Source organism: Pelophylax lessonae (genome assembly GCF_965119305.1).
Source record: "Pelophylax lessonae genome assembly, chromosome: 9".
Lineage (NCBI taxonomy): Eukaryota > Metazoa > Chordata > Amphibia > Anura > Ranidae > Pelophylax > Pelophylax lessonae.
In genome coordinates this window covers 4,524,956-4,537,840 of record NC_138776.1, presented here as the reverse complement: position 1 = coordinate 4,537,840, position 12,885 = coordinate 4,524,956, and the positions used below count along the sequence as shown (strand labels likewise).

The window sequence follows — 12,885 nt, the reverse complement described above, 5'->3', positions numbered from 1 at the left end:
CACTTGAATATGTTATTGAACTGACTCTGCAAAAGTTTGTACTTGGTTTTCTACATTTCTTTGATGTGAAGCTGCATGCACATCTGTCGAGTTGTTGATGTTCCTTCTGTGGTGTCCTCCCAAGCAGATGCATGTGAAAGTTTGGGTGAAAGATTGGGTGTTTTAGCGAACTAAAATATCATTTTGAAAGCTGCAGGTTTATTTGATCACTGGACAAGTCTAAACAATGCTTAGATTTACCCTTATTTTCCTTTAGGTGGATGCTAAGTAATCTATACTTCTCTTCTTACACAAGTTATGGCCACATTTTTGCGACCACCTGACCACTACAACTTTGTTAGACATCCCATTCTAAAAAACGATGGTTGCTCCTCACAGTGGTTATAACAGCCTCTACTCTTCGGAGAAGTCTTCCACAATATGTTGGAGGGCGTCTGTGGGAATTTGTGCCCATTTGGTAGGTCAGGTACTGATGTTAGGTGAGAAGACCTGGCTCACCATTGGAGTTCCAATATATCCCAATAGTGTTCAATAGGGATGAGGTCAGGGCTTTGTGCAGGACACTTAAGTCCCTCCACACCAAACTGGTCAAACCATGCTATCACATCCTCCACTCTTCTGGGAAGGCTTTCCACAAGATTTTAGAGTGTCCATGGGAATGCCCATTTATTGAGGTCAGGTACTGATGTTGGATCAGAAGACCTGGCTCACAGTTGACGTTCCAATTCATCCCAAAGGTATTTAGTATGGTTGAGGCCAGGGCTCTGTGGAGGCCACCCAAGTTCCTCCACACTAAGTTGGCTAAACCGTGTCTTCATGGAGCTGACTATGTACACAGTGGCAAAGTCATACTGGAACAGAAAAGGGTCTCAAATTGTTACCACATGGTTGGAAGGGCACAATGGTCCATAATGTCTTTGCAAGCTGTAGAGTCAACAGGACCCTTCACTAGAGATACTTGAACTTTATCATTTGGAAGGATGTTCACATACATTTAGCCATACCATCAGGGCCGGTGCTTCCACTAGGCAAACTAGGCAGCCGCCAAGGGCGCATTGCCACCTAGGGGCGCAGCCACGAGTCAGCATTCTCTCTCCATCATAAATGATCCTTGGGAGCTGAGGGGAGGTGCGGCAGTGGGGGATGAAGAAGGGACAGAGGAAGATTCCAGGTGTCTGGGGCAATGGTGGAACTACCAGGCCCTGTATTTCCACCATTGTCGGGGGGGGGGCCCAAGAGGCAGGAAGGGAGCCCACCGGAGTGCTGCCTGCATGATGATCCTCTTCAGCTGGAGCTGAGCGGCCTAAACCCTGGGCAGGACGTGAATCTCTACACTGAGCTGGTGGGCAGCCATTCATTTCTCTGGGTTGGTATTAAGCAGGGAGGGGAGGAGAGCTGAACATGAGCCGGAGCTGGGCACTGGAGGGCGGCACCTTTACTGGAGCAGAAGCGACGAGGTACCGGAATGGTCTGAGGAGGTTGGTGATGAAGGACAGGAGGAGCTCTCTGACTGCTGCTTCTCCCTCCACCAGGAGCCGGTTGGAGCTGTGGTGAGCACTGTGGTCCAGGAGAGGAGCGTTCTGGGAGAAGGAATTTAGCAGGATCCCAATGAAGGAGGGCAGAGTGCGGGCCACTCTCTTCATACTGCCCAGTGAGTGTGCCCAGAACAGGGGATCAGGGTCCCTGGGTGTGACATGGAGCATCCCTGGTGTGAAAGAGAATTGGGGTCACCAGGTATGCCATGGGGAATCTGAGTCACCAGGTGTGACATGGGGGATAGGGGTCACAAGTGTAACAGGGGTTCGGGGTCACCAGGTGTGCAATGAGGAATTGTGACCCCTTGGTATGCCATGGGGGATTGAGGTCCCCAGGTGTGACATGGAGGAACATCATGGTCCCCAGGTGTGACATGGAGGAACATCAGGGTCCCCAGGTGTGACATGGAGGAACATCATGGTCCCCAGGTGTGACATGGAGGAACATCAGGGTCCCCAGGTGTGACATGGAAAAACATCAGGGTCTCCGGGTATGACATGGAGGAGCATCAGGAGCCCCTGGTGTGACATAGAGGAACATTGGGGTCACTGGGTATAACAGCACGACGTGGAGGAACACAGGGGTCCCTAGGTGTGACATTGAGGAACATCGGGTCAGTGGGTATGACAGCACAATGTGGAGGAATATTGGGGTCCCAGAATGTGACATGGGAAAACATTAGGGTCCCTGGGTGGGACATAGGGGGACATCAGGGTCTCTGGGTGTGACATGGAGGAATATTGGGATCACTGGGTATGAAAGAATTACATGGAGGAACCATCAGATCAGGGTCACTGAATATGACATAGAGGAGTTTTTAAACCCTTCCCTTTTTTGTTTTATTTTTTTTTGGGGGGGAAGGGGGGGCGCCTAGGGCGTAAAATAGTCTAGCACCGGCCCTGCATCCCATAGGTGTGATGGTCAGGTGCTTACACACGTTTGGCCATATAGTGGATCTTACAGAGTATCCATGGCAAGCATTCCCAAAATTACTTTGGTTCTCCAACCTTTTCTCACGTGGCAATCATAAAGGCACTTCTGTCTTTTGGGTAGATCTATTCTACTTAATGAAGAAGCCATCGGGGGAAAAATGACACCACCATAACAGCAGTGAGTTGGGCCAAACTAGGAATTCTGGTAGGCATGCTATGCCAACCTTACAAGCATGTGGCCCATTTTAGCAGCCCAAAAGACAGACGATGTTAGAAGGATTTCACACTTATAGGTATAGTAGACCTTGTCATTACAGCTTCCATGTTGGAGTTATCCAGTGCATGCAGTAAAATCCCAACAATCCCCGCCAGACAGATTTCCAGAAGATTTCCAAATGGTTATACTGACCTCCATCAGCTGATATCCTGTTTTGCAAGACACCACAAAATAATCTCTCATCTGATACTCTCTCTGAACGGGACTGATTATGGAAAACGTATCCAGGGCGTTAGGCTGTGGACATGTGACAGCTGGAAGACAATAAGTAAGAATTAAGGAATCAGTTATCAGAGCTGCATTGCTACAGGTTACAAAGGATATTTTCCTAACACTTGCCTTTTCTTGGAAATCAGCCTTTGGGCTACCTAAAGTAGAAGTAAAAGCAAAACGTTTTTCTCCCATTTTTGATGGAATGAGGGGTGGGGTTATAACCTCTGTCAGATTTTTTTTTTTTGCAGGTGTTTCCTTTCACTTTCTGTTTCATAGCCAAACAGGAATTGGGAGGAAATCCCTGCAAATTAAGGGAATTCCTTGGGGACCCCCATGTCACCAGAACTAGTGTCCCCATTGGAAGATTCCCCCTCTATTACTTTTCTGGGGACAACTCAAAATTTGGGATTTTCTTTTACTTCACTTTCAATGATAACAGTAAACAGGACAAATAGAGAGGGTGAATCTCCCTAACCACTTTACCACCGGAGGATTTCCCTGCTTTACGTCCAGGCCACTTTTTGCAACTTGGCACTGCGCGACTTTAACTGACAATTGCGCGGTCATGCAACGCCGTACCCAAACTAAATTTACGTCCTTTTTTTCCCCACAAACAGAGCTTTCTTTCGGTGGTATTTGATCACCTCTGCACTTCTCATTTTTTGCGATATTAATAAAAATATAGCAAAAATTTTGCGAAGAAAATTTACATTTTCTACTTTGACAGTTAAAAAATATCCAATATATTCAATTTTTGTCATATATTTAGGCCAAAATGTATTTAGTTACATGTCTTTGACAAAAAAATTCTCAATGAGCGTATTTTTAACCGCTTTAAGACCGGAAGATTTTACCCCCTTCCTGACCAGGCTATATTTTGCGATTCGGCACTGTGTTAATTTACCGGACAATTGCGCGGTCGTGCGATGCTGTACCCAAATTAAATTTATGTCCTTTTTTCCCCACAAATGGAGCTTTCTTTTGGCGGTATTTGATCACCTGTGCGATTCTTACGTTTTGCGCTATATACAAAAAAAGAGCGACAATTTCGAAAAAATAACAATATTTTTCACATTTATTTTATTGAAATTCCCCCCAAAATAATGTAAAAATCAAAATTTTTTAACATTTTAGGCCAATTTGTTTTCTGCTACATATTTTTGGTAAAAAAAATTGCAATAAGCGTATTTTGATTGGTTTGCACAAAAGTTATCGCAGCTACTAACTACGGGAAATTTATGTTATTTTTATTGTTTTTTTTTAAACTAGTAATGGCGGCGATCTGCGATTTTTTTTTTGCGGGACTGCGATATTGCAGCGGACAGATCGAACCCCTGACTGACATTTTTGACACTTTTGGGGGTACCAGTGACATTACTACAGTAATCAGTGCTATACATATGCACTGTTAGTGTAAAAATGACACTGGCAGGGAAGGGGTTAACTTTATTGGCGATCAAGGGGTTAATGTATGCCTGGTGCTTACTGACATGTGTGGGGGGAGGGGACTGAGTGACACAGGGACAGATCGCAGATTGAGCTATGCTGAACCCTGCAATCTGACCCTGCCTGTCACTTAGGAGATCCGCCCGCTTTGTTTACACAAGCGGGCGGATCTCCACACTCGATCCTGATGATCGGGGAAGAGCAGCGGTGATCACCGCCTCTCCTCCCCTGGCCCGACTCCCGCTGTGACTGAATACAGCGGGAGCGAGCCTCCGGCGGCGCGCGCGAGCCCCCGGCGGCGCGCCGCGCCGCCCACAAGGGGAGGAGTCCAGTGACGTAGGTCTACGTCGCTGGACGATAACGAGCCACATTGCCGCAGTAGCAGCAATGTGAGCGGTCGTAAAGTGGTTAAGGGAATTCCTTGGGGACCCCCAGGTCACAAGAACTAGTGTCCCCATTGGAAGATTTACCCTCTATTGCTTTTCTGGGGACAATCCAAAATTTAGAATTTTCTTTTACTTCACTTTTAATGATAACAGTAAACAGGACAGATAGAGAGGGTGAATCTCCCTAAAGGGGCCACAGACAGCAATAAAAACTGACAATCATTCGAATCCTTCTAAACTCTATCCAAAACTGAAAAAAAAAAGTTTTGCCTTTAGTAATACTTTAAAGAGGAGCTCCAGGTTCCCCCCCCCCCCCAAAAAAAAAAATTGGAAGTCAGCAGCTACAAATACTGTAGCTGCTGACTTTAAAGGTAAGGACACTTACCTATCCAGGTATCCAGTGATGTCCTCACCCGAACTAATTCTTCAATGGCCTTCGAGTGCAAGCGCCGGCATAGCAGGTAAGGGAAAAAGGAAGTGGCTTCACAGCCGGTTCCCTAATGTGCTGTGCTTTGTAAATGGTCCCATAGTCTTCTGGGACCTGTGATTTGTCCCAGAAGACTGCAGGGGATGGAGGTGCCAAAAAATGCCAAATGTGGCAGTGGGGGGGTGCAAACAAGGGGAGCTTCACCTTTTGGATGGAGCTTTGCTTTAATGACAAGAACGTAAAGAAGGTTGCAATGACACCAACAATGTCTGTGAAGGTTCTCATTGATTCAGTTCATGGTATACAGTGCCTTGCGAAAGTATTCGCCCCCCTTGAACTTTTCGACCTTTTGCCACATTTCAGGCTTCAAACATAAAGATATAAAACTGTAATTTTTTTTTTAAGAATCAACAACAAGTGGGACACAATCATGAAGTGGAACGAAATTTATTGGATATTTCAAACTTTGTTAACAAATAAAAAACGGAACAATTGGGCGTGCAAAATTATTCAGCCCCTTTACTTTCAGTGCAGCAAACTCTCTCCAGAAGTTCAGCGAGAATCTCTGAATGACCCAATGTTGACCTAAATGACTAATGATGATAAATAGAATCCACCTGTGTGTAATCAAGTCTCCGTATAAATGCACCTGCACTGTGATAGTTTTAGAGGTCCGTTTAAAGTGCAGAGAGCGTCATGAAGAACAAGGAACACACCAGGCAGGTCCGAGATACTGTTGTGGAGAAGTTTAAAGCCGGATTTGGATACAAAAAGATTTCCCAAGCTTCAAACATCCCAAGGAGCACTGTGCAAGCGATAAAAGCAACACAGCTCATCACCCTGAACACACCATCCCCACTGTCACACATGGTGGTGGCAGCATCATGGTTTGGGCCTGCTTTTCTTCAGCAGGGACAGGGAAGATGGTTAAAATTGATGGGAAGATGGATGGAGCCAAATACAGGACCATTCTGGAAGAAAACCTGATGGAGTCTGCAAAAGACCTGAGACTGGGACGGAGATTTGTCTTCCAACAAGACAATGATCCAAAACATAAAGCAAAATCTACAATGGAATGGTTCACAAATAAACATATCCAGGTGTTAGAATGGCCAAGTCAAAGTCCAGACCTGAATCCAATCGAGAATCTGTGGAAAGAACTGAAAACTGCTGTTCACAAACGCTCTCCATCCAACCTCACTGAGCTCCAGCTGTTTTGCAAGGAGGAATGGGCAAAAATTTCAGTCTCTCGATGTGCAAAACTGATAGAGACATACCCCAAGCCACTTACAGCTGTAATCGCAGCAAAAGGTGGCGCTACAAAGTATTAACTTAAGGGGGCTGAATAATTTTGCACGCCCAATTTTTCAGTTTTTTATTTGTTAAAAAAGTTTGAAATATCCAATAAATTTTGTTCCACTTCATGATTGTGTCCCACTTGTTGTTAATTCTTCACAAAAAATGACAGTTTTATATCTTTATGTTTGAAGCCTGAAATGTGGCAAAAGGTCGCAAAGTTCAAGGGGGCCGAATACTTTTGCAATGCACCTCTTTCACACCTTTTGTGAATAGTTGACCTCTCTGTCCAAAATGTGTCCCTCACTGTTCTCGAAACAATGTCCCTTTTCCTTAACTCCTTGGCGCCGGCTGCATGCAAACATGCGGCCTTTCTGTGCCTGGGCCTTGGTGCCGAGAGGCCGCATATTTGCGTAAATTACAGTCAATACAGCTATGCCCCACCCTTCTTCCGAATGCCCCCAGAGCAAGCAGCTTGCAATGGGGGCACCGAAGAAGGCTCGCTCCCGAGCCAGTGCTCTGTGTGTCCATTCAGTCCCGCCCCCTCTCTCTTCTCTTTGGCTCACTGACTGTGATTGACAGCAGAGGTAGAGTCCCCAGAGAGCCGAGGCTCTTGTGCAAATTGCTGGATCACAATGGGGCTCAGGTAAGTATTAGGGGGCTGGGAGGGCAGCTGAACAGAGAAGGTCAAGAATGCATGAGGGTAAAAAAAAAAACTAGAGCCTTTGGAACCACTTTAACCACTTGCCGACTGCCTAACGCCGATCTACGTCGGCAGTCAGCCCCTCACAGGCAAAGTGACGTAGGGCTACGTCGCTAGCTTGTGAGGGTCTAGGGAGCGAGCGCGCGCTCCCGGAGGCGCGCTCCCGCTCCCGCGTGGTCACGGACCCCCCCGCGCGTGTGACCGGCGGACCCGATGTCCGCCGGTCACTCGGCGATCGGCGGGGGAGAGGGAGAATGTCAGGCAGCTTGTGTAAACAAGCCACCTGTCATTCTCCTTGCTGTTAGGATACTGATCACTCGGATCTACTATGTAGATCCGTTGATCAGTGTCCATACAGCTCAAGCCCCATCCAATCACAGTAGAAAGCACGCCCCTAGGGATACACACAGCCCCTCCCTCCCAAATAAAGTTAACCCCTTCACTACCAGTGTATTTTTACAGTAACAGTGCATATATATAGCACTGATTACTGTAGAAATGTCACTCGTAACCCCAAAAGTGTCAAAAATGTCAATCAAGGGTCCGATCTGTCCGTCCCAATGTCGCAGTACCGCAAAAAAAATCGCAGATCGCCGCCATTACGCGTTAAAAAACAACAACAAAAATGACAGAAATCTTTCCCTTTGTTAGTAAACGCGATAACTTTTGCGCAAACCATTCAAAATACGCTTTTTGCGATTTTTTTTACCAAACATAGGTAGCATAAAACAAATTGGCCGAAAAAGTAAAAAAATTTTGATTTTTAAATTTTTTTTTGGGGAATTTCATATAAAAAAATGTGAAAAATATTGCTATTTTTGCAAAATTGACGCTCTTTTTTTGTTTATAGCGCGTGATCAAAAAATCGCACAGGTGATCAAATACCACCAAAAGAAAGCTCTGTTTGTGGGAAAAAAAGGACGCCAAATTCGTTTAGGTACAGCGTCGCACGACCGCGCAATTGTCCATTAAAGTCACGCAGTGCCGAATCGCAAAATACCCCCTGGTCGGAATGGGGGTAAAATCTTCCGGGGCTTAAGTGGTTAAGATGTAGGAGTCCTGACCTGTAGAATTTACCCTCCTGAACAAGGATGGGGGTCTTGAACACCTTTTTTCTTTAACATATAATGCCGCGTTAACATCTCTACCCCGGCAATTTGGCAACAATTCACACCTTCAGCCATGTGCATAGAAGGATTACCACCAAGGTTACTATAATAATGTAACTAGAAAAGAGCGATTTCAGAATCTTTCACACCTCCCATCCTGTTCTTGGGAAATCAGTATCTGCCTTGACACCTTCCATGATGATTGGATGAAGGAGTTGGAGTTGCCTTATCGATTTAAATTCTGGGGTAGGTTCCTGACACTCATTAGAGCTGAAGAACTGGCTTGGAGAAACTACAAAACGTCTTTTGCATTAAAGAACAAGTCTGGTTGAATGTTAAATACATATAGTTACATAGTAGGTGAGGTTGAATAAAGACAATAGTCCATCCAGTTCAACCTGTGTAGGTGTGTGTGGCCGTAATCATCTCACATAGCCCTGAATGTTCTGATCCTTGAGATGTACGTCTAAGAGACTTTTGAAAGCAACCATACTTCCCACAGAAACCACCTCTTGTGGTAGAGAATTCCACAATCTTGTAGCCCTAACAGTAAAGAACCCCCTGCGTTGCCTGAGGTTAAAATGCTTCTCCTCTAATCGCATTGTATGCCCTCGAGTCCTCATGCAATCCTTTCGACTAAATAGCTTTTTTCTATGCTGAGATCACCATTGAGATATTTATAAATTGCTATCATGTCCCCTCTCAGGCGCCTCTTCTCCAGGGAGAATAAATCAAGCGATTGCAGACGCTCCTCATAATTAAGGTCCTCCAATCCCCTAATTAGTTTAGTTGCCCTTCTCTGGACTCTCTCCAGCTCCAACACATCCCTCCTGAGGACTGGCGACCATTTATTATAGGGCAGGAGGAGCCTAGCGTAGAGGGTTATGGGAAATGACTACCCCAGGTATACTGACAAGTAAGCCTGTAAAGTAAGAAAAGAAGTCCCAGGAGCCGCACATCACACAAAACCCTCATGTAAAGACTGGAAGCATCCTCAGCCTAGACTGTGTCCAGGCCACACCCTTAACAAGTTTTTCCCCGCCCACAGGGCTTCTCATGACTAAGCCCGATGGGTGAGGCGAAACATGTTGGGTGGCGTGGTCTGGAGGGAGTCTAGGCTGAGGCTACTTCCACTCTTTACATTGGCTCCCGGGACTTCTTTTTTGTCTTCATTGACTTCTTTTTCGTCTTTATTGACTTCTATGGAGCTGAGACGAGTTCATTCACTGCCTATAAAGACCTACTAGAGCCGGAAGCAACACCCTCTATTTCTTTGCATGGGTTTGTGGCCTTTGGAAATGAACCCTTAGGCCCATAACAGGCTCTGGTGGAGAACCCACCTATGGGGGACCTAGACTGAGGACATTGGAGGAGCTGTGAGGCCATCCTGTTGTTAGTGTTGGACTTGCACTGTGCAGAATGTGTATGTTAGGTCTGGAAGAGAAAAGGTGAAGGCCATGTTGTAAAGATCTACACATTTCTGTAGACACACAACCAGCAGTTAACTGTGACTAGGGATAAATGTCTGAACTTGTAACAGGGCTGGGGCAAGGGGTGAGCAGGAGGAGAAGCTCCCCTGGGCACAGCAGAACAAGGGGGGCCGAGAAGGGGGGCAGAGAATGGACACAGAGCAGCAAATCCATTCTACGGTATGCATTAACATTGGGGAAGGTTGCAGTTTCGCATCCTTGCCCTGGACGCTAGATGAACCTGTCCCAGTACTGCCCTGTAATGTCTGGCCCTGTGTCCAGGACTGAACATCTGCCCCTAATGGCAGGCTACCGATAGATATGGGGATATATGCTTTCTGCCGCAGGCAGCCCCAGCTCCTTTCAGCCTTACATTAAGTCCTACTGGCTGAACATCTGGGATCCACCCACAGGTATTCCCAATATACTTCGCCAATTCAGGACGTGTGAATGAGCTAAAAGCCAACAACTACCTTCATTTTTTGCCTTCTACGTTGACTCCAATGGATTTTACCAAACTGGAAAAATCTCCCAACTTTTTCGAAAGTTTGGAAGAAATTAAAACTCTCAATTTGGCTCATCCCTCCTGGCCCGGCCGCACACACAACCAAAAAATAAGATGAGTCGTATGTACATAAAGCATTTACAAGGTTTCGGCAAGTTTATGCAAAGCTTTTGGCAAGGCGTTCGTGAAGCTAATTAAAAACAAGACATGGCTCTGGTAGCTGGTGCACTGCGGGGACATTTGGCTTTCCTACAATTAGGTGGTTAAATAAATCATAAATGTGAGACTGAAGGACGGACAGCGTCTTACCTTTGGTCGTGTAGTGCAGTTTCCACCCTTTGCTGTCACCGGAGTCATCGGTGTGGAACAGAACATCCACCTTGTTGCTCACAGTCTTCAGAGTTCCAGGAGACTTCCGTCCACAATAAGTACCCAGCAGGGTACCACCGGCAATCACCTGATGGCAGGAATGGCAATGTTAGAGCCACATAGAGTACAACACGATGTTAGCACTTACCTTACAGCACTGGGGTTGTGGGTTCAAGCCTTCTAACAAATTGTGTTGTGTTCTTGTATGACTGTGCTTTATGAGAATTTCAGCTCCTCTGGAGCTGGCTGATGTGAATAGCCCAGGGCAAGGCTTTTTTTTAGCGGGAATGTGGAGGAACGCAGTTCCAGCACCTCCAGAACTGAATGTAAGTAATGGCAAGAGGTGCTGGGGTGTGCTGGAGGGTCTATTGATACTGGCTGCTAGAGGGTCTATTGATGCTGGCTGCTGGGGAATCTAATGTTGCTGGAGGGGATCTATTTTTGTGAAGAAAGGGGTCTATTGTTGTTGAGGGGTTCTTCTGTTGCTCGTGGGGGATCTATTGTTGCTGGAGTGGGTCTTATGTTGCTGGCGGGTCAGCTGGAAGGGATGTGCATAAATCTTTCCCCTAGTTTGTAGACGTGATAACCTTTGCGCAAACCAAACAAAATACGCTTATTGGGATTCCCCCCCCCAAAAAAAAATATGTAGCAGAATACAAGTTGGCCTAAAATGATGAAAACATTTTGATTTTTAAATATTTTTTTGGGAAAGTTATATAGCAGGAAGTTCTTTTTTTTCCCCCCAGAATTGGCACTCTTTTTTTGTTTATAGCGCAAAAAAAAAATAAAAATTGCATCAAATACCACCAAAAGAAAGCTCTATTTGTGGGGAAAAAAAAGGACATCAATTTTATTTGGGTACAGCGTCGCACAAAGGCGCAATTGTCAGTTAAAGTAACGCAGTGCCGAATCGCAAAAAATGGCCTGGCCATTAAGGGGGCAAATCCTTCGGGTCCAGAACTGGTTATTAGCCTTTAGAGGTCATTAATTTAGAGTTATAGAAAAAATATACTATGTATATTAGCGCGCCAAGGAGGTTGTATCAGAAACCTGGTATGAATAAATATATGTGTAGATAAATAAATTCTGTGATTAATAAATTAATAGCAGCTGCTATATAAAGTGCGGGTGCTAGTGATGAAAGAAAAGTAATCGCAATAGTGATACCTATAGCGCTTGCTGTGTTCTCCCTAATGGAAATTAATAAATCACAATAGTGCTAAATATACAATGCTCAAAATGAATAAATCAAATGCACTGATAAATATAAATAGTAAATAAATTAATTAATAAATTAATAAACCACTCATAAATAAATGTCCATCCAGTGTATGGTGATAAAGTGATCAATTACTAAAAATATTAATTGTAGTATACAGTCCAAACACAACTTAGATGACTAAAGTGCTGGTGCTTCTTCCTTGACTTCTTTGGTGCTTCCTTCACCGTGAAAAATAAATGAAATGCCCACTCACCAGATACTGTGGGTCCTATATGCCTTACGACATTAGAGCCATTCGTGCTTAATAGGAGATCCTTTCCAGGTTCGGAATATTTTTAGTAATTGATCACTTTTATCACCATACACTGGGTGGACATTTATTTATGAGTGGTTTATTAATTTATTAATTAATTTATTTACTATTTATATTTATCAGTGCATTTGATTTATTCATTTTGAGCATTGTATATTTAGCACTATTGTGATTTATTAATTTCCACTAGCAAGCGCTATAGGTATCACTATTGTGATTACTTTTCTTTCATTCGTTTAGAGTTAACTGTGAATTACGGCCCCAGAATAATTGCTCTCACTCACTACATACATGTGCTCACCCTACACTGCGCTTTTTACATGGAGTGTGTGCAAGAGTAATTCAATTTTCTTTTATTTATTTTTTATTTATTTTTTTTTTTTTATTTATTTTATATTATTTATTTATATCATGGAGTGTGTGCAAGAGTAATCTAATTTTTTTTATATTATTTATTTCTATCTTATTATATCTTATTATTTATTCATACATTATTCAAAAATGTAAAAAAGTAATGGCAGAAAAGGGGCCAAGTGGTCCATCAAGTTTCCCCTTCTTAATTTTTTTTTTAATTTTATACACCTTTTTGTATTTTTTTTTTCGGTTTTGTTTTGTTTTTTTACACTTTTTAATTTCTTAATTTAATTACGTAAGGTATTAAAAAGTGTAAAAAAACAAAACT

General features: G+C 44.1%; 1 protein-coding gene across 1 annotated transcript in view; it reads right to left on the bottom strand.

The window, feature by feature from the left end:
* LOC309563073 (complement C1r-A subcomponent-like) overlaps positions 1-12,885 on the bottom strand; it is a 250,760-nt gene that overhangs the window by 19,990 nt on the left and 217,885 nt on the right. Inside the window, exons 6-7 of the mRNA XM_082267376.1 lie at positions 10,609-10,756; positions 2,878-2,999 (exon numbers count right to left, since the gene is read on the bottom strand). Of these exons, the coding sequence (XP_082123502.1) occupies positions 2,878-2,999; positions 10,609-10,756 (270 nt within the window). The remainder of the gene's footprint in view (positions 1-2,877; positions 3,000-10,608; positions 10,757-12,885) is intronic.